This window comes from Anolis sagrei, chromosome 4, assembly GCF_037176765.1.
Source record: "Anolis sagrei isolate rAnoSag1 chromosome 4, rAnoSag1.mat, whole genome shotgun sequence".
NCBI lineage: Eukaryota > Metazoa > Chordata > Lepidosauria > Squamata > Dactyloidae > Anolis > Anolis sagrei.
This window is the reverse complement of record NC_090024.1, coordinates 32,334,693-32,357,227: the sequence shown is the minus strand read 5'-3', so window position 1 is coordinate 32,357,227 and position 22,535 is coordinate 32,334,693. Positions and strand designations below refer to the sequence as shown.

Here is a 22,535-nt window from a genome sequence, read left to right as displayed (position 1 = left end):
GACACAATATAAATATGCGTGATACCAATTAATTATGTTAATGTATACATTATTCAGTGTTTATTTCTATAGCTTTTTAAAGGGCATCTGTTATATGCTACTTATTTTTCACAAATGTTCCCAAAGCCTTGCAGCATAGTAGAGTGGAATTCAAAATGAATAATCATAAGTGGCATAATAACAAAACAGCTTTTAAATGGAAACCCTCACTCAAATGTTCTCTTAGGCCTGAAAGAGCCTATATGTCAACACTGTAGAGAATTTATCTGGCCTGCCCAGCATTTGGACTTCTGACAAGAGTAGAAATTTCCCAAACCAACACCCTGAATCCAAACTTTGAAGGATATAAACAGTATTGCTTTGAAGGATGTAACCAGTACTATTAATTGGATTTGGAAATATACTAATGTAGGTCAAACAGCATTAGAGTAATGCATTCCAAGTAACAAGCTCCCATTAGCATGCTGCCTATCCAGCAGCTTTCTAGTTTCTGAACATTTTTCAAAGGCATCTTCTCACAGGATGAAATGGTTCAACCTGTGTTGATGGCCAGATCTGCCTGAGGAAATATCCCAGATGATATACCAGAAAGGTATGCAGAAGTGGCCCTGGCCATAAGTAACAGCCTTGACTCTTCATAAGTGATAATAAGTGCAGAACATTTTCATACAGAACATTTTCATCTTTGTTCTGTTTACGGACCTATAAAAATACATAGAAACATTTTTATTGCTCAGGCATATCTTCTGATAATCTACTGGAATCAGAATATAGTTGTGTAAGTCAAAATCAGCTAAGCTTAGGTGTCTCACTGACCTGAGTAAAATCCACAGTCATATACTTAATTCTTTTCTGTGGAATCGGTGGAACATAAAATGCTAACTGGGTCAGGCCCATTGTTGGTGAGCATTGCTGAGCTCATTTTTTCAGCTGTTGGATTAGACATGAAATCAGTATTTTTGTAGCTGCTTAGTTACTTGTTACATTTACACCAATTCTTCTCTCTAGTTGCTAGCCATAATTCCAAATGTAAATTATTGTAATCTAGGCATCTAGTTATTTTAATTCTCTCCAGTCACTGCCCAGATCAAGAACTGCTTAGATTTCACATGGTTTTGAACGGAGGACAGAAAATTTCTTGTTGCCTGTCATAGCTGAGGCCATAGCTTGGCTCACACTGGTAAAACAAATCCTAGCTTCTTTGATTTCTCCATAACTGTGCCCAGTTCTCTGTTCTATGTGTTCATCATTCCATGCATGAACAGGCAGGCATCTGATAAAGGAGAACTGAGCATATTTTATGGGCCTGAAACACAGACTGGCTGTTGGAAGAAGTAGAGAAAAGAATATGTAGAAGGATAGAATGCAATGGCTGCAATTCAGAACAGAACATTGTTTGAAGGATAATACTAATATCAGTGTTTGTAACTGAATAGTATTTCAGATGGAATTTTCTACTTTTGTGTATTTAAACTGAAAGTAAAGTTTAGTGATCCTTTTATCATTTAACAATCTTGTTTTGGCATATAAATTAAACAGTGCTACATGTATTTATTGAAACTGTTTCCACTTGCTGTAAGGAAGGGATTGCTAGGATATTTTCCCTTTCTTAGAACAGAAAGTCCAAGCAAACTAAGCAAGCAGTACTCCAGATGGGTAAATTTATAGTAGGGCCTCAGTATTCACTGGGGTTTGGATACAGGGCCCACCAACTCCCCATGGATACCAAAACCTGTAGATGCTTGACTCCCATCATATACAGTGGTGTAGTAAAACAGTGTCTCTTATAACGAAAGGCAAAATCAAATTTACTTTTGGGATTCTTTTTTTTTTTTAAAGAACTACTTTTGAGCCATGGTTGGTTGAATCCTTGGGTGCGCATTCTGTGAACATGGAGGGCCAACTGTACCTTCTGACTGGCGTAAACTGTATGAATAAATCTAAATACTCAAATTACAGTTCTATATTTGTTGTCTAATTACACATGATTTTATATTCTTATATTCCAGCTTAATGGTCAACCTGCTCATGAAGTTTCTGAAGAGGAAATAATGCAGACCGTTCGAAGAGAGAATCTAAAGCAGCCATCAGATGTGGAAAAGAAAACAGAAAAGGTTAGTTACTAATTTGTAAGTGATGGAAATAGGCAGATATTATTGGTTCTGATTTTGTAATCTAATTTATAATTTCTTCCACTTCCGGGACCACAGTACCACAGCAGGGGGCCACAGTAGTGCATTAGGTTAAACTGCAAGCTGAAGGAAATCTGCTGACCAGAGGGTTAGCAGTTCAAAACTGCAGGTTGCGGTGAGGTCCTGGCTGTCAGCCGTAGCTTCTACCTACCTAGCAGTTCGAAAGCAATCAATAGTTGCCATGTCAGAGGAGAGGTAAAAGGGCGCTCCATGCAGACAAGCCGGCAACATGATCGGAGAATTCTATGGACAACAGGCTGCTCGGTATGAAAAAAAAATGGAACAAGAGCACCTTCCCATGGCTGGAGTGAGCATCACCTCCAGATTCCGGAGATGGGAGAGGAAGGCCTTTACCTCTGTCTGTGTATTGTATGTTGTTGTGTACTGTGTAAAAAGGCATTTAAAGTTTGCCTTATATGTGTAAAACTGTACTTGCTCTGAGTCTCCACGGGGAGATAAGGTAGAATATAAATAAAGTATATTGTTATATTTTTATTAATCCTTCCACTCACAAGGATAGGTACCAGTAAAACCCAACATGACTGCAGGACACAAACTCTTGGCCTTGTTTCAAGTGCTGAGTACCCAGAACTATTCTTCTTTTCCTTTTTTTTTAATTTATCTTTATTGTTATTTCCATATAGTAAAAACAACATGAAGGCCACATAAGATTCGAACTTCCAATCTACACATGCTAACAGACGGGGGTGGGGGGGGGTGGGTGGGTAACTTGTTAGAGGAAAGGGGTCTGGGGGGGGATTAGGGAAATATACATGGGGGGGGGAACAAATTAGTCTTACAATCTCTTTTCTCGCATACCATACAACAAACGACATAAACATTACATAGTATAAAAAGACTTCCTATTTTGTAACCTTTCGGAGAATCTCTTTGTAACTTGTTTTGATAGGGGGTGTTCCTTTGACTCATTGTTGAGTCTGGGGATCCTCAGGCCCTATATGTCTTTTTTAACCCTAGTTTCGTTAGATTTATTTGTTTTGTTTATCTTGGTCCTTATGCGATCTGAGTGGTTCCATTTTTCAGAGACAGTTTTTGGTATTCTTCCACTGCTTCCCAGTTTGTGTGTTTTATTGGGTTGCCGGAGCTTCTTTTCAGATAAAATGTAAGTTTGTCCATGTTCTTAATGTCAATGAGTTTGTCCAGCCATTGGTCTACTGTGGGGGTGTATTCTTCTTTCCAGACTTTGGCGAATACGATTCTTGCCGCTGTGATGGCATATGTAAATATGATGTCGTCATTTTTTTCTAGCTGTAGGTCTTCTTCTATGAGCCCTAGTAGGAATACTTCTGGTTTCAGTGGTAACCTTTTCTTTAGGATTTTTTGAACTTCTTCTTTTATTGCCTTCCAATATTTGAGTGTATTTGGGCAGGACCACAACTATTCTTCTTTTCCTGATTTCACACTAATTCGAAATTGATTTGTTAAACAAGGGGACATTTTATGCTTCCCAAAGTTTCATATAGCAACAGTGCTGAGCAGAAGACCCTTTGGATATGGTCTGCTTATTCTGGGTGATCTGTAGTAGGCTGATCATTTTTGTCAGTCTCGGTTGTTTAACCAAGGGGGAACAAATGACCCTCCAGTTGAGTTTAAAAGTCCTCATATCCTTCACAAGTGGCCAGATGGGTTGAAACTAATGGAACAGAGTTCAACAAAATCTAGAGGAACATAGGCTTTCCAGTCCAAGTTTAACAAAAATGGCTACAAGATTATTTTGTTTCTAAATTAGGCTCATTTGTATGGCAACATTTGTCAATGCAATTTAGACCTTAATAGCAGATGAACCTGCTTCTTTGCCTAATCCATCTGGTGAATGTTTAAAAAACTGAAGCAAACTATATCTAAGTATTTCAACAGATTTAAGCAGTATGTTTTTGAGTTATAAACATATTGTCTGGCATGCTGTTGAGTAGCCCCAACTAGAGAAGACCTATTCAATTTTTGTTCAGTGGTGACTCAACATGGCAGTAATGCCACTGATTGAATGTGTCGGAACATAGATGCCTTAAAGGGCCAGACTCAGAATTCGTTCCAAAACAGAGTTTATTAAACAAAGGAAAAATACATGGAAGCATTTAACTCAATGTCTCTGGTCAAAACTCAAAGATAAAAACCAGTCCTGGTTCAAAAAGATAAACTGAAGTAATAATCCGGATTATCCAGAGAAAAGAACCGGATTAAACAAAGTACTCCAAAAGTCACACAAAACAAAGCACAGAACGCAAATAGTTAGCAAAACAAAAAAGCCGTGGGAAAGAAGGCGTAGTCAAGCGAAGTCCAGTGTCGTAGCGAGCAGAATCCGAAGTAGCAAAGTTCCAAAGTCCATGGAGGCAGCGTCGTAGTCAAACCGGTCCAAGGTCAAGGAAGGGGGAAATTCACATTCACGAGAATCCAAGCCGAGTTGAAAGCACACACAAACAGAAACAGCAACCTGCAGATCCAGGACCCAATGCCAACACAAAACAGGCAGCGACAAGTACCCAATGCATGAACGTATACCAACACCTTGCCTTCTGCAAAGATTCCCCAATTCAGAGCCTACTTTTCTCTTACACATTATCATCAGAAGATGAGCTGACCTCCGCCCCATCATTATCCCTTGCAGCTGTTCTTGATTCCACACGTGAATTCCTACTCCCATCTCTCCAACTTCTCCATCTTCTGTCAAGACTTAGATCCCCCCAAGACTCAGATGTATTCTCTGATTGCCAGTCCTCGTTACCAGAGAACCCTACAAATGTATCACTAGACATCGGCTCCGCACATACAGCTTATACCTCTTTTACCTTAGTCCAGTCCAATGTGTCATCCCCATCTTCATCACTCCCTAACCCATCACTCCCAGATAAACCCACAAATGATTCTTCATCTGTGTGAGCAGTAAGTATATCCTGGATCCTCTTTCTCTGTCGCTCCTCATCTGATTCTTGCTCCCGAGTAACCCTCTTTGTTCCCCTATTCCTATCCATTGTATCTCCTTCCTCTCCCTCACTCATTGACCCTTCATCTCCAGAGAACCCCTTGAATGAGTCCTCATCAGTAGGTGCCATAAGTATATCCCGGATCCTTTTCCTTTGTTGTTCCTCATCTGACTTCTGCTCACGAGTACCCCCTTTTCCCCTTCTGGCACCCATACTACTGCTTGCAATGTTACTTACAGGCTCTACTACAACAGAATGGGTGTATTGCTGTCAGGATAATAACAAAATTTAGGCCTAAAACCAATCATTATTGCTGATCTAATAATAATTAGTATTATCATAAATAGATTTAAGATTAGAAAGTTATTTTGATGTCTTTGTTAAGAAATACAAGCTCATTTCAGTAATAATCATAAATATTTAATTGTATATAATTCAGTATGCAATCTGAGCTTTTCCTTGGGGCATTTTTAGGCCTCAAGACATATTTGTACCACTCTACAGAAATCACTGCTAAATTGTTAATCTAAAATGACACCTATTAAATTTAGCTTGTGTTCCACTGTAAATCTCAAGTCTAGCCTAAGGTATTTTTATAGCTTGAATACTGAGAGAAAATATTTCTCTACTATTTCAGTCAAAGAAAAATAAGAAGAAACAACGAGGAGATGCTAAAACTGTTCAGGATCAATCACGGGCTGATGGAAAAGAAGCTGATGAAGGTATTAAAGGGACGGGAGGATTGAGCATACTGGTCTTTATATATCTCCTGTTTCCTGGATGACAGTGAGTAGAGGACTGGAGTTAAATTGACATGCCTCCATCTCTCTTTATAGACGCCAGAACGGTCTTCCTCACTTTACTATAGGAGATCTCAGAGCTTTCTGAGGCAACTTTGTTATATAGAAGGCAGTCGAGGAGTGGGGAAAATATCAAATCAGTATATCATATGTACATATCCATGGGGATAAGCTGCATAATGTGTTCTGTCTTAAACCCAAACTAAAATATAATTAAATAATTTGTATAATCCAGAAGCACCTGTAGTTGCACTGTCATAATTCTCTCAAGACTGTCCCCCAAATCAACAGTGCTATGGGAAATCCAATAAAAGGGAGTGTTTAACAAACTGACAGTTATGCCTTAGAAGATATTTCAAAATTTTGCTCCGTTTTTCACATTCAAAGTCTGCAGCTGGAGAAATGCTTTCAGAAATGTTTTTTGAAAGCACGAGGACCATATGTAGAAGCTGGAAGCTATGGGTGTGCTCTTTTGTATAGCCAGCGCACCTTGTAGCTAGTCAATGTAAGTTCATAATGGTCAGCAATTTACCTGTGTGTTTTAACTGTATTGTACCCTGCCTTGAACTGTAAGGAGAGTTGGGTAACAGATAAAAGTTGTTATTATTATGTCAAAGCAGCTTGTCTACTATTTGCTGATTCACCATATTGACAGATTCTCCATGGTTCCCTTCTGTATTATTTAATTTATTTTTTACTCCCTTTGTCTCCCTGTACAAGGATTCAAGGCAGCTAACAATAAATATAAAATAATGCTAATTAAAAACAATATGGATCCATTAAAAGTAAATATTTTTTTTAAGTTAAAAGTGAGGGTGAGATAACAGGAAGTGATAGAAATCTATCCCTAGGAAGAGAAATTAACTCAAAAGGGAAAAGGTGCTCAACTGAAGCTTTCTCACCAATCCTTGTTTCCACAACAAGCCAAATGTTTTCAAAATCCAGTAATCACAGGGACAGAAAGTGTATATATATGGCTGGAGTTACACTTAAAAATGTACCTGTTCCAATTGACATACAAATTTAACTTAAGACAATTTGAAAATCAAACTGAAGTAGGTTTCTTTGTGGCAGCTAATGATTTCCATAATGCTTTTAGGAGCTTGGGAAACAAAAATCAGTAACAGAGAGAAACGACAGCAGCGTAAACGTGACAAGGTGCTGACTGACACTGGGCCTGAATCAAATATATCAGCTATGGAAAATTCAGTCTCTCTTTCCACTGAACCACTGACTTCTACTGCATCCTTTTCAGTTGGTCCTAGAAAAATCAAAGGTAAGTGTGTGCCTTATGTGATATTTGATTTGTTTCTTCAGGTAGATGAGTTATTTGTTTTACGAACAAATCAGTTTTAAAACATAATATTTCAACTGTTTGGATTTAATTAAATTGTTTTTGGGGTTTTCTAAAACATTGAACATAAATTTCCATAATTGATGAGGTTGATGCATCTGAGGAAGTTTGAATCATCCCTCAAGGTCTGCTCTCTTCCCATGAGGATAATTTTTGCCAGTTTTCAGTAGATTTCATGTTCACCAGGGCACTGCAGATTTGAAACAGTTGTCATACCGTATTTCATCATATAGTAGTTGCACTTTTCATTCTTTTTTTTACTGAAAAAAGGTGGGATGCAACTATTATGCGATGAAAAAATCTGCCTTCGATTTTCTAGGTTTTTTTTAATTAACTGCTTTACATCTGAGAAGGAGGGGTGATCCAGCCTCAAACAAACACCTCCATTTCTGTTTTGTTTTGGTTTTTTTAAACTGCCTTGCCTTGATGAATGAAGATTCCTCTCCTCCCTCTCTTCTTTTTTTCTGAAGGCAGGCAATTTACAAAATCTGAAATGGAGCTCTTTGAAGGGAAGAGGGAAGATCCGAGTTCCAGAGACATCCATTTCAGTTTTTTTTACAAACTTCGGAGAGAGAAAGAAAGAAAGAAGGGAGGAAACAGCCCCAAATGGCTCTGTGACTATTATGCAAGGAACTGATTACTATTATGCAGATTTTGTTGCTCTGTTTCCCCTTCTGAGAGAGAAGGGCAGTATATAAATATGGCAAATAAATAAACACAAAAATGCTAACTTTGCCACCCCGAAAACGAGGGTATGAATATTACATAGTGGCCACTATTATGCAATGAAATACATTAGATCTGTGTTTATGAATGCCATTAACTCTTAAACTTGAATTGTTACTCCATTCACAAAAGGGATGCTGAAATCATCCAAGATCAAAAGTCTGAGCAACTCTTAATACCAACTCTGACAAGTTCTGCAAGTACTTGTAGCTTCTCAAGTCGCTCTTGATACAAAAAATAATAATAATAAGACCCGTTTGAGAATTTCAATCAAGAAGTCTGATAGGCAGCAGTATGGGCAGTTCACTAACAGAATCCCCAATCTATCCCTGGTCTTCAAATTTAGATATACACTCTCAATGTAATTCAACTACCTAATAGGTAATACCTTCAGATTAATATGGAACTCTGCTCTGCTTCCCTGCTGGCTGCATTCCCTGATCTGCTCACTAACACAATACCCATGTCAGGCTGCTGTTATCTCTCAGCCAAGTTTCTGTAAAGCATGCCAAGTAAGCCTCCTTATCTGTAAGGAGGTCATAGATTGTATGTACTTTATCTTTATCTGTACAGGGGCGAGGTGAGTTTTTGTGGGTGGCTTGGGTCACCCTCTAAATTCCCAAGGGTGGGAAGGATGACTAGAAGGTAACACATGTATTAAGCATCCCTCTGCAATGACACATCACCCTGCCATCATCATATGTCTCTGTGTCCTGGACAACTTGTATTGCAGTCCCATTTTCTTTACATATTATTCTCATATCAACAATAACCAAATGCCAATAAATACAGATTACACAGTTAACTATAACACATTAAAACAATTCTAAAATCTCAGGACAAAGATTCTAAATTTGTATATGACAGGTTTATGAAACTGAACATTTGGCTCATCTACCATAACCTTATTCACACCAAGATGAAGCCTTATAGTTAAGTGAATGTTATTAAGCTGTGCTTCCATCACAACCTGGTATTACAGGTGCTGCTCCCACTGCCAGCTGGTTTCTCAGTAATATAATAAATCATATCTACATATAGTCAGAAAAAACATTCTCACACTGTGTTGGTAGGATTTCATATATTTCATATATCAATATAATGCTCACAAGACACAATTAAAATCCCTCTTACTTCAGTTCAGCCACTCTTAGACATCTGATTGTGATCTCGATATCTCAATCTTTCCTCTATAAACCCATGCCCCTTTCTTCCAGCTTCTCATCGGTTACTATGCAGTGTGTGGCTGTAATAAGACACATTCTGGATACCAAACAGGTGATGCCCTTTCCCTGCTTCCCTGAGCTTCTGCTTTGGTAATAAAGCTGCTTGGCTGTACCTCTGCAAGGGCAGCTGGTACTTGCTATGAGCAAGGTAGCTAGTCTCATGGGTTCTTTTCTATTCTTCTTGCCAACACCAAGATATTGCATTGGACTTCTGCTAGTGATAAAGTTGACAGTAATTATGTGTTTCTTCTGGTTTTTGAACTTCACTTTCCAATCCTTTTTAAAAACACACCTTAATCCATAGCACTTGGACTGGACATTTATAGGATGCTTAGAATTCTTTGTCTATTAGTCTGTCAGCATAAACAATGGATTTATTTACATAGTAGCAGGCTAATTGATCACTAATCTCTCTTACTTTCTTAATCAGGTGATCCAGTTCTGAATGTTCAAGTTAGTAATTCTAAATCTGGAAAAGGTGATACTGCACTTCAGCAAGGTGAGGCATAGCTACTTTTCATAATACTCTCATTGAAGTTTTGGTACTAGGATTTTTTGTATTTCTTTGTAATCACTTTTACCTAATTAGGTAGATCAGCGACATCCAGCATAAATGGCTTGCATAGTTGTAGCTCACTTCCTTCCTAGCTTACACTGTATATTTTTAGTTTCTCTGTTTTGTTATTTCTCTAATATGCATTTCTGCACCTCTGAGCCACCAACCTAAATGCATTATACAGACTTGACCTATGTGAATTTATTTAATTCAAAGACAAAAATTAACTTATTAATAGGCAAATGAATGCAGCCCAACCTTTTAGCTGTTTACTTAGAATTAAGTCCATCTCCGTTCATTGGGACTTCTTCCCAAGTATTCATAATAGAACTTGATGTGTGAAAAACGAAATCAGATTACATTCATTGCTAGTTTATACTTTGAAAAATATAGTTAAATGCAGCAAAGTAAGTGTGAACTGGGTGATGGTATGTCGATTTAGTTAATATTCCACCTGTCTCCAAATATTGGACTCAAAATGTCTTAAAATACAGCTAAAACAATCATAAGAAAGAATTCTTAAAGAAATTAAATAACCAGCCTATTAAGAAACCCACTCATTTAAACCAATTTTAAAACATGGAAAGCATAACACTGAGTATAATGCAGACACACTAAGGCAATGGGTCTCTCTAACACTCAGTTAATAACAACATCCAGTCTGAATATAAGAGTCTTTGCTTGCTGGTGAAAAAAGAGCAAAGGAAGGCCAAGCTAGACATCTGCAGAAGAGAGTTTCACAGTCTTGGAGCAGCCATTCAGAAGAAGATTTCTGTTTATTAAGCCAAGATATTCATGTCTTGAAAGTAGCCACTGTGTATTACATATTGTAATAAGATAATCAGATTCTAAAAATATCTAGGCAATACTTAATAAGAGGAAACGGGTATTAGGCATTGCTTTTATTATTTTTAATGAGTGTACTGTATTATAAATTTCTCCTTTTGAAAGTGGAGAATAACCTGCTACAGTTACATACCTATGATATTGCTTGTGTTTGTGTTTGAAGTTCCTTCTGGACTCAGTGAAGGCCCAACAGTAAATGGAGGCAACTGGAATGAAAAGCCTGTGAAGATTTCTCCTCAAATTAACACAAGTGAAGAGAAATGGACTCCAGTGTCGTCTGCAAGTGGCAAGAGGAAGAATGAGACATCAGCTTGGGGAAAAGATACTGGAGATAATGGAAATGGGAAGGATTGGGGAGTGTCCCTGGTGGGCAGAACCTGGGGTGAGCGCACGTTGTTCCCTGGTATTGGTAAGTGGATATGCTTGTTTCTCCCAGTATTTGTTTTCTGTCAAGAAGACCAAGGGTAGACATATTTTAAGAAATTGAATGTTTTAAATACTCTTCCCCCTGCCACACAGCATTGTTCTTTTTACAGCCCAGTTGTCATCCCAATTAATTTCAGCAAGTACCAGGTATGCTGTAGAAAGCTGTCCAGAATGTCCATCTGTAAGTTTGCACACACCCAGGAGGCATTTTGACTTTTGAGCAATAGGATTTCCCAAACCTTTTGATGTTATTGCCACTCATCTAGAATATGCTCTTTATGTTTTGATCATGACTTCCAGGTCTAGTCCAATGTAAAATGTACAAATAATAACTCGGATTTATTATCATTACTGGGAAAGGGACACAAATGTAATATGTAGATTTGGAGTGAATGTGTGTTCACTTTGACAGTTTGTATCTCACATAGTCACCTGCATTAATATAAATACATCTGGGGTTATTGTGACTGATTTGAAAAGTGTCTTTTTTACTTTAAAGAATATCCAAAAAGTTTTGTAAATGTCTGGGATGTTGATAAATTTTGACATTGCAGATGCAGAGTGCTATTCCCCTGCTCAGTTTTAGTCCAACATAATGCCATAGAATTCTGTTGGATACTGACCAACTATAACAATATATAGAAAGAAACAAAGTAAATTTGAGCCCTCATCTTGTTTGGCATATTACTTTTGCTAAAAAGAAACATAAAGTTAAAAGTCATGGCTTCAACTCTGCAATTGTCTTTATACTTGTACAATGAATCCGCAATATTTTGAATCCAAAGTTCACATGAGAAACGACAATTAAGCTTTATCTTATAAATGTGTTCCTTATCACCAGTAAGGGGGACAAACCACTTGTTATCTCTTTTTCTTTTTGCCCTGTTCCCCAAAAGCCTGGTCTGGAGTGGATGGAAGAATAAACACATCTGAACAGAGTTCTCCTTCGTTTTCTTCTTTGGGATTAAATCCTAAAGTTTCTGGTATGACTTTATAAAATACTCTGCTGGCATTGTGTAATATCCGAGTTACATTCAGTTGTAAATTTTGTTCCTGCTAAGTATAAGAGTTGTTGCTCTTACATTGGGCAAGACTTAACAATACACAAACATCTGCTGTTGGTGGTGACAATAAATACTACTAACAAAATGTCAAGCATCACTATTGACTTATCAATATGAATTTGGAGTTTTTAAAGTAATTTTATTTGGCCCTCTGAATTATTTTATATGAAATAACAGGGCTATCAGCACTGTGTTATTTCTGTGAGACTTCACAGTGTGTATATATGTTTTGTTCTTTCAGGATCCAGCAGTGAGCCTGTTTCCCAGCCTGGAGCTACTGATTTTCAGTGGGATTTAAACCGTAATCAGGCACAGGTTGATGATGAATGGTCTGGGCTAAGTATGTACCTTTTAAAACTTTGTCTAATCTAGTTTGACTTGCAGCTTAAAGATTCGTCCTCATCTCCCTATTCCAATAAATTTAAGTTCTTTCATTGGAGAGCAGAGTGTTATAGTACCTTAAAGCTTTTGTGCTACATCTTCTTACTGTATGAATTGAAGTTTGTTGTTGTCAACAAAAGTGTTATCCTGGTTAGCAAACATCTTTTTTCAAAATGTGGTATTTTTATTGTTGGCACTATTTAGTAATTTTCTAATTGTAAGATGATGCTGATATTCTGCAATAAAATCAAAAAATCGTAAATAGTTCATGCTTTATAGTTATCTTACTGGGCATTTTTAAAAACTAGAATCCAGTCTGTCCCTTTGCAGACTTGACTCTTTCCTCTTCCTGAGATCCAGAAGAGGCTTCCACTAGAGCACTAGGTAGAACTGGTACTTTGACAGATTCACAGACTCCAACACCACCTTCCTTTTAAGGAAGCAGAAGGAAGAACCCATGAATTGCCCACCCTCCTTTTACCAAGGAGCAATCTGAGAAAGAAAAGTCTACCTAGGTGCAACCATTGTAATTTGAGGACTCTTTCTAAAGGCAGTTCCATAGTTTCCAGTAAACTGATCACTAATTTGTGTTCTTGATCACTAAAAGTAATGTTTATCCTAAAATACCTTTTTATTCTAATAATTATTGTATGCCTTTAAGTTTTTTTCTGATATGGTGACCCTAAAGCAATCTTATAATGGGGGTTTCTCAGAAGGTTTCTTCAAAGGAAATTTATGCCTTCCCCTGGCTGAAAGGGTGTGACTTGCCAAAGATCCTCAGTGGATACCCATGGAAAGGATTCTGTTTGTCTACCGCTACACAATTCTACATTCTGGAGCCCTTGGTGGCATAATGGGTTAAAACCTTGTGCTGGCAGGGCTGCTGACCAACAGGTCAGAGGTTCAAATCTGGGGAGAGTGGGTTGAGCTCCCTCTGCCAGCTCCAGCTCCCCCTACAGGGACATGAGGGAAGTCTCTCACAAGGATGGTAAAACATCAAACATCCGGGTGTCCCCTGGCAATGTTCTTGCAGATGACCAGTTCTCTCACACCAGAAGCAACTTGCAGTTTCTCAAGTTGCTCGTGACACAAAAAAATGCTACATTCTTATTCTAATATATATACTTGTTTAAAATAGTGTTCATTATTTCAAAAAACTCCTTGAGAATCCACATAATTATTTTGAATTGTGTGGTTTAACCTTAGTTTTGTGCACTAATAATAGATATTAAAGAAATATATTCTGAAATTATTTATTTAGTGCACAGGATAATTTTAAAGTTTAAATCTGTATTTATTTGACTAGATTACCTAAACGTATTTCTTAATATTTCACAGATGGGCTTTCTTCTGCTGATCCCACTTCTGATTGGAATGCCCCAGCAGAGGAATGGGGAAACTGGGTTGAAGAAGAAAAGTCTCCTTCCATTCCACAGCTTGAAGAAGGATTGATTGAGGCTCAGAAGGTATGTGAAGAAGCTTGAGCAAGATGAACTATTACTCAGATTCATAGTCATATTCTTATTGTATACAAAGATTAGGGTTAAGAAAAAACACTTTCATACAAAGCTTCTTCTTTCTTCCTTTACATCTGATTTCAACTTTTGGTAATAAAAGAAAATACAAATCTAGGCATGTCATATGCATGGTGCTTCACGATGTCAAACCTGTAATTGAAATAGATTTCCAAACTAAAATTGCATTTAGTGTCATGATTGTTATGAAATGTGATATATCCTGACAAGCTATAATACACATTTAATATTTTGGGATTTGCATTAGGCTACAGATGATGAGAAAGAGAAGACAGAACCAACTCTGCAAAATACTGCGAGTGGTAAATCAAAGAAGAAAAAGAAGAAAAAGAAAAAGCAAGGGGAAGAGGCTACCTCTCCTGTTCAGGTAAAACAGCATCAATATTCATTTCTGCAGATTTGCTGAGTGTTCTAACCCAGAAAACACTCACTCAGCAGAGAACAGAGCATCAGGTTGCATGCCCCAACTTAGAAAATAAAAAATTGACCATATTATTCTGTTATGTCATTTATTCATTCACTTAGGATGCTGAAGATCCGGATAGACATGCTGGAGAAGAATTTCCAGAAGATACCTCACAAGTTCAACAAGAGCAGATACCTTTCTCTTTAAAAACCATCAGCACTAGTGAAAAAGCTGAGGTATTGATAAATAGATCTAAGTAAACATAAAGCCTACATTCAGTACGTATTTGCAAAATTAACAGAATCCAGAAGCTGAAAGTTAAATTTTACAGGCGTTAAATTCCCGTAATCAGGACCTATTTTGAAATAATGTATCATAGAGAGCCACTATGAGCATGCCCATAGTTTATTCCACTGGAGAAGTGCATATTTGTGTTTGGAATTTCTTGTAAAGTTTTCAGGAGTACTCATTTGTGTTTGTCCTTCTTACTGTTGTAGATTTCAAAAAATGATTGGTCTTGAAGTCTGTAATGTTGAAGTTTAGCATAATTTATTCTCGCGTATGCTTTCATTAATTAGGCAGATTTTGCATATAAGACAATTTTTGGTTTCTTTTTCATTTTAAATGCTACCATTTGAGTCCTAAGGGTTATTCAGCTCTGGTCCTTTTTTCTGGCCAAAACCCTTAGAAAAATTGCAACAATTAAAAAACAGTGGGGTGTTGTGTGGTTTCTAGGCTTTACGACCATATTCTAGCAGCATTCTCTCCTGACATTTTGCCTGTATCCTTGGCTGTCATTTTCAGAGGATCTAATGGTAGTAAAGCAAGTGTAACAACAAGTATAATGTGAATTGATACATTTTTCCACTTGTGTGCTGTTCTTGTATTTGATGGAATAATTTATCACAACTTTCCCCGTGTCTGGTATAAAGCATTTATGTAGTCATCTGAAACACTGAAAAGGGAATCTTGTGACAATCTATTTATATTAAACATTTGTGAAATATGCTCAGTTTCATCAGAGATATTACCCTGAGTTAAAAAGCATCTAAACCAGCATGCTCCATTAAACAAACTCACTGAAGTGTGTCTGTATTTTTTGTTTAGCCTGAGGAGATGTCCTCATTTGCAGTTTCTACTGAGCCATCTGTAACTGTATCAGAGAGTGAATCTGACAAGATACCTTCCCAAGTGCCACAGATGTTACAGGAGATAGAAGTTCCTATTTCTAATGTTAAGCAAAACAGTGTGCCTCCGCCACAGAGTAAGTAATACTTGAAAGTATTATGTGTTTATAAAACACAGTCTTGGGTGTTTTATAACCTTCAGTCAACTTTGTAGTGCATGTGCTAGAGAGTTTAAATTCAAATCTCTTCAGGGTGGTCTCAAGAAGATTTAAAGCAGCTATCTATTTTTTCCTTATAGCACTAGTGCTGTAGAAAAAATACTGTTTTGCTTTGAAGGATGTGACATTGTACCTATGAGGAAAAGAGTTTCAGAAGGGAAGTTCAGAAAGGGATAATGGGAAAAAGATAATGTTTCAAGTGTGTCCTTTTTTTCTCCTTATGGGGCCTTACGTGGCTCATAACAGATTTAATTTAAAAATGTTTAAATGTTAAAACAGCATTATTTCCAAACAGCTTCAAAGAATTTAAAGCATTGCAGTAAGGGTAGGTGAACGTACAAAATGCATGCACACATCAATTATTTGCCTGCTGAAAAGAGGAATTAATCTTAAACTCCTGGAGGCTGGGGATATGTCTGTGAGGATATGAACCCAAGCTGTAGAGAGCTTATAGGTTATAACTAGTATGTTCATAAGTTTTCATTTGAAAAACCAATAAGCAATTTTTCAAAGGTTTTTCAAAAGTTTTCTAAAGAGCTTGTAATAAAGAGCTGCAGTCTGGCTGCAGCACATGGGGGCAGCTAAAGTTTCTGGATACATTTCAAATTCGTTCACATGCAGAGCATGTTACAGTAATCCTAACAGAATGATATTAAGGCATGTGCCACTGTAGCTTGAGCTAAGATATGCAGGAACATGCACCGTTGGCACACTAGTTTTACCTGCAAATGTGCTTCTGGCCATTGCCAAGAGCTGTATATCCAGGCTCAAAAGTTGAATCAAAGAGTCCACTTAAACTGTGAACCTAAGATTTTAGGTGGCATATACAGTAATCACATCTCGCACAGGATGAATCCCTATATAAAAATGTTTTAAATGGGTGATATTATCTCCATGTAGAACAGTGGTTGTCAACCTGTCAGTCCCCAGATGTTTTGGCCTTCAAGTCCCAGAAATTCTAACAGCTGGTAAACTGGCTGGGGTTTCTGGGAGTTATAAGCCAAAACACCTGGGGACCCACAGGTTCAGAACCACTGATGTAGAAGAAGAAATGTTACTTTAGCCCAGGCATGGGCAGACTTTGGTCTTCCAGGTGTTTTGGACTTCAACTCCCACAATTCCTAAATACTTATAAAGTTTTTACTAGGTGATAATTTCCCCCTTGTGACCTTGGCTATTGCCAAGTTTCTCTCTGAGGTAGACAGAATGATACAAATTCCTGTATTAGACTCAGGTTAAAACTTGCCTTGTGTATATTTGTAATGTCTTTACCCTTGTTCATCTAGCATTGCACTTGTTCTACTTTTAAGTGGTCTTATCGGTTTATGAATCTGCTATGCACTTTTTCTGTTAAACAAATAGGGTCTTTGGACCATGATAAAGATTGATTTATTGAGAGTATGATTTTACAATTCCTGGTGTATTTCCTGTGACTCAGTAGAATGAAATGTATAGAATGGACTGCACATGTATAACATGTAAAATTCATACTTTCCTTGTTTGTTTGTTTTTTTAAAAAACTTTAGCCAAGTCTGAAGAGAGCTGGGAATCCCCGAAACAAATCAAAAAGAAGAAAAAAGCCAGAAGGGAAACGTGAATTTTCTGAGATGGACGTGTGTTGCAGAAACACTTGTCGTGAAGATTATGCTGTTTATGCAATAATTTGTGAACCTGTACAGAATTTTATATAAATTTCAACAGATTTTTTTAAAAAACAAACTGCTTTGAAAACAACCATCTTTAAGAACAGGAACAGAAGGAGAATGAGTTGGTGACATACTTTTAACAGGAAATCTGACAATACTGGAAGATGCATTGAAGAGTCTGTATTTTCAACCAGTGGGAAAAAATAATTTTTGAAAATGTTGGTATTGCAACAGTTATCTCTTATTTCATGTCAGTTGGATAAAATGGATTGGTCTTAAATTCCCTAACTGTCTTTAAACCTAGTGTGTCTCTTTTGAATGGTGCCCATTCTGAATTTGTTTAATGTATAAATCAAAGTCTGGTTAGTAATCTGCCATATCTTTCTAATAATTCAAAGTATAAAAGCATAAAGCTGTAAGTGCAGAGAGTTGCTGGGATTCTGGAAGCATTTTCTCCTGAATAGTGACCTGATTGGAGTGGTAGTCTTTTTCAGAGTCAGTATGTGCCAGAATTGTGGCTAGAACCTTTCAGCAAAATTATTTCTCTCGTGAAAAGATGATGATGATGATGATTGCAGTTTAGATGCAGAATTGATAGAAACTGGTCAGAACTTCAGCATGGTTCATAAAGTTCCTCCTGATAGTCTTCTACTTGAATTAGTCAAATAATATATTTTAAAGAAACTGGGCAGGATGCTCCAGATCGGCATCATGTTTTATTCTTTTTAATAGGTTAGGTCTTGCTCTTTAATTCTTTAAGACATGTTTCATTTCTCTTCTGCTGCCCACTTTCCTGTTTTAAACCCCCCTCCCCTTCTTTTTGGTTGATTTAATGTCTTTAAAAAAAAGATAACTTCCAAAACTCTTCAAAGGTGTAGTGGAGATGAAAGAGAAATAATGGCTTCAGACAGCTTTAATTGATATTGAGACCACCTGTATCAGGAAGTGCTTTTTTTACTGCCTTAACCTATGTAGAATCTGCATCTAAAATTCTTAAATGGGATATGTGTTGTTGTTGTTTTTTGTATTTTTAAAAAAATCATGCAAGTATAGCAATTGTAAAACAACTTTCCTCTTGGAATAATTGATTAAAATGGGAGTTGAGCTGCATCATTTCCAGGCACTGTGTAATCACATCACATCAAGCAGGCAGGTATCTATCTATGAATAGTGCATGCTCAGCCATGTACACTGTATATAGCCTTTACAAAATGTTTGTGTGTGTTTAAAGGACCATAATTAACATAACTTGGTGAACATCTATTAAAGAAAAGCCATGATTATTTGATGTAATCGGCTTAGCATTTTTCTTTTCTTGTGGCAGAGAAATTGTAACAGCTGTAACCAATGGTACTTATTGACTCTCCCATAATGTCTCATTGTATACATCTGAAATTTTGGTAAAATTAACTTGCAATGCAAGAACAATTAAAGCAACAAACTGGATTTAGTTGTATTGAAGACAAGCCTTATTAATTGATAGTGTTCCTAATGAATACTAATGTGCACAGGTATTAATTCCTGTTTCAGGAACATGGCAGATGTTTACATGTTCAGATGTTTTTGTTTAATTCAGTGACATTTCTAAATTGATTTTGTTAAAATAAAGTGAGCAAATTGATAGCATTGTGTTATTTATGGGAAGGGAGTTTTACTTAGTACTTTTAACAAGAAGTAAGATGTCCATGAGAATATGAGTACTGAAATACAGTTTTCGACGGTGTTTTTTTAAAGACTATTGAATACGTGAAATTATGTCTGTTTGAATAAAGTATTTCCCTTCTTCATAGGTAGTGGCAGATTTGATCCATTTCCAGTATTTAAAAAAAACTACAATTTATCAGATAATAACCTTCCAAAAAAAATAGGAAAACAGTAAGCGGTTTTCACCACAGCCATAAAATAGGAAGTTGACAATGCTTTTGCCTCTCCTGGCAGAACTAATTTTCTATGCTTACAAAAAGGCCCTTAAATAGTATTTCTTCATAAGGATGCTCCATCATATCACTCCTCTATGGAAAGCTGCATGGTAGTAAATATATATATCCATAATGGTGTCATGTTAGAGGTCACGGTATAATGCTGCTGCTAAATTATATTGAAACTAATTTCTAATATTATACCTGCAAAAATTAGTTAACTCTGCTTAAACCTAGACCTCCTATAGGCTGCATTTCATGATGTCTGTGCCCTTTGCCTTGAACAGTTGATGCAAAAATTGCTTATATTGCCTAAGAAATACTGGGGAGTAATTAGGTGATCTCCCAGTCTTTAAGAAGAAAAACTTTCTCAATCAGACCAGAATATTTATGTGTATGATAGCAAACTGGATGATAGCAGATATGGGATACTTTTGATTAAAAAAAAAAACAGTACTCTTCAGTGGTTATATAATTTTGCTATTGTTATATCCTCTGCAGAGCTGAATGTGTCCCAAGTGTCCCAGGATTTGTGGGCTTTCACACTTGCTGTCCCTCTTCACCTTAAATTTTCATTCATCCAAACCCATCATAGTTAAAGGTGGTGGTTTCACTGAAAATTAATAATAAATGGCAGTCTTTTTCTATACAGGTAGTCCCTGAGTTACAAACATCTGACTTACGAATGACTCATAGTTAAGAACAGGGTGAGACAGCAGAAAGTGAAAGAAATCTCCCTCTCAAAAGGGAAAGGCACCCCTGAAGGAGTTAACATGGGAAAAAAGTGTCTTAACTGAAACTGTACCACCAATCCTTTTTCAAAATTCAATTACCTACAGAACCTTTCTTGTTTGTAACTTGGGGACTGCCTGTACTGATATTTTCCCCCATACACAATGAAAACTTTTAAACTTTTCTCCACTTGAAATGTAGGCTTTTCCCAAATCCTTGATGCTGTCCATTTGTTGTAGCTGGAGTTGAAATTACATCTTGGTCATCCTTGATGAAAATAGTACTAAATATCTAGTGTCTTCTCATAAGGCAATTGAGCAACGTGTATGAAAATGTAATGATTTCAGTCCAGAAAGCATGGTGTTGCCACACAACTGGGAAAGCTGACAAGCCAACTGGTTTTTTTAAAAAATGCAATGAAGCAAATTTCTATTTAGAATGTATAGAAAATGGGAGACTTCTGATTAGCACAACTGAGGTTGACAGAAAAAGTCCTAATTAAGATGTTAATATATAATGGAAACCAAGAATAAGAAACAACATCCATATTTGCACATAGTAGTTGACAAAATCTGCTGTTGTTAAAAATGATTCATTTATATCCTGTCTTTCTTCTGATAATGGCAGTCAAGGCAGCTAGCAACATAATTAAAACAATCCAAATTAAAAACAATAGAAAGCCAGTATAAATAAAATAATTAATGTATCACAAACACTAACATGCATAAAAAGACTATACAAACCCTAGCAAAGCATTAAAAGCCCAACCCTCATTAGTCTGAAAAAATCTGAAGGCATAAACATGTTTTGACCCACCAATGGAAGGAAAGACGGATAGGCCACCTTGGTCTCTAGGGAAGGAATTCCAAAGGCCTGGAGCAGCCATTGAGAAAGTCCTCTCCCTGTTTTCTAATGAATAAGCCTGAGAAGGTAATGGGACATAGAGAAGAGCCTTTCCAGACTGCCCTAGAGCTCTAGTGGGTTCCTAAAGAGAGATGTGGTCCTTCAAATAACCTGAACCCAAACCATATAGGGTTTTGTGCGTCAAATTGAACCCAGAAATAGACCAGCAGCCCATGAAGCTGTTGCAACTGTGGAATTGTGTGCTCCTTGTGGTCACTCAAGCTATCAACTTGACAGCAGCTGTTTGGGCCAACATCTTGAATTTTTTATGGTAGGGATGCACTACAGTGGCCTCTAAATGTTTCATCTCTTCTGTTCCCATAATTCCCTACTATTGGCTCTTTTCCTCTATGGCCACATGGTGGTGGGAATTAGCCCAGATAAATCTATCTCCGAAATGAATGCATGGAATGTTTTCCAAAGAGTTATGTGGGTTTTGTAATTTTTGAAATTGTTTGTATGCACCCCTTTACAAAAAATGTGGTATGTAATTTGGATAGTCATTGCATGCTTTAAATCTTTGACATTTTTCTTTTTGGAGTTTTCCTAGGAAACGTGTGTAGTTCCGACATGTTTGTTACAGGGTTGGTACAAAGTGGGTGAAAACTGTATTTCTGATTTTAATTTTAATTTAAAAGGATTATGGTAGATAGACATTATTTAATTATTTACTAAGGAATGTATACATTAAACTAAGTTTTCAAAACTTTGCAGAAATATCTTTTTAGTGTCGCTCTTTTTCCCCTTTTACTAACATTTACTTCCCTATGCCTGTTTAATTCTATCTGGCCTAGATCTGTAGTCTTTAAGCTTTCCATGTCTAGAGGCTGTTTATAGAGCCCTATGTTGGTAGTAGTGGTCGACCATATTAATTTTCACAGAATACCCAGCATCACTTTTCTTAAGGGCATTGGGGTAAATTAAAACAGAAGTAAGCGTCATATCTTGGCTGTCCTGATAAGACCCTAACTTCAGGTTCCAACATCAGTTTCATGTTTCAGTTTGTTTCTTGTGTGCTACAGTGTACAATAGGCCCTCCACATTTGCACTTTTAACATTAGTGGGTTTGATTATTAATCCTATTATTATCAAGATGAAGAGAGCTATCATAGATGGTTAAGCTTGTAAATAATGTAGTTGCTTGGTTTCCAACAGGATCATCTCATATTCCATCACTGTTGGTGTAACGATGACCACCAATCTGTGAAGAAGCTGCGAGTTTGTAACTGTTTTGTAAAGGAGCCACCACTTTGTAAGGGCTTATTAAATTGATAGCGTAGCTAATAGCTAATAATATTGATTTGGTCTTACTTCAATGTGTAGTGTGGCTTACTCTGGAAAGGATTTGTAACAGAGACCGGCGTTTATAAGAAATTAACAAGTTTTTTGAAATGTAGAAAGAGCTTGATGGTTTCAAAGTTTCTTAATTCTTAGAGGCACATATCTTCAGAGGTTACATTTATAACATTCCTTAAAACAACTCTGGAAAGGACTCTTCCTTCTACTAAACAGGTTTCAAACTTATTTTTCTTTAAA

At 36.9% G+C, this 22,535-nt stretch overlaps 1 protein-coding gene across 1 annotated transcript in view; it reads left to right on the top strand.

The window, feature by feature from the left end:
• The window catches only part of MTDH (metadherin), a 30,299-nt gene extending 11,233 nt beyond the window's left edge, over window positions 1–19,066 (top strand). The window contains exons 2-13 of the mRNA XM_060775641.2: window positions 2,010–2,114; window positions 5,772–5,856; window positions 7,034–7,210; window positions 9,671–9,739; window positions 10,806–11,051; window positions 11,965–12,051; window positions 12,374–12,472; window positions 13,852–13,979; window positions 14,296–14,415; window positions 14,574–14,690; window positions 15,562–15,718; window positions 17,326–19,066. Coding sequence (XP_060631624.2) covers window positions 2,010–2,114; window positions 5,772–5,856; window positions 7,034–7,210; window positions 9,671–9,739; window positions 10,806–11,051; window positions 11,965–12,051; window positions 12,374–12,472; window positions 13,852–13,979; window positions 14,296–14,415; window positions 14,574–14,690; window positions 15,562–15,718; window positions 17,326–17,396 — 1,461 coding nt within the window. The 3' untranslated portion in view covers window positions 17,397–19,066. The remainder of the gene's footprint in view (window positions 1–2,009; window positions 2,115–5,771; window positions 5,857–7,033; window positions 7,211–9,670; window positions 9,740–10,805; window positions 11,052–11,964; window positions 12,052–12,373; window positions 12,473–13,851; window positions 13,980–14,295; window positions 14,416–14,573; window positions 14,691–15,561; window positions 15,719–17,325) is intronic.
• Window positions 19,067–22,535: the final 3,469 nt, after the last annotated feature.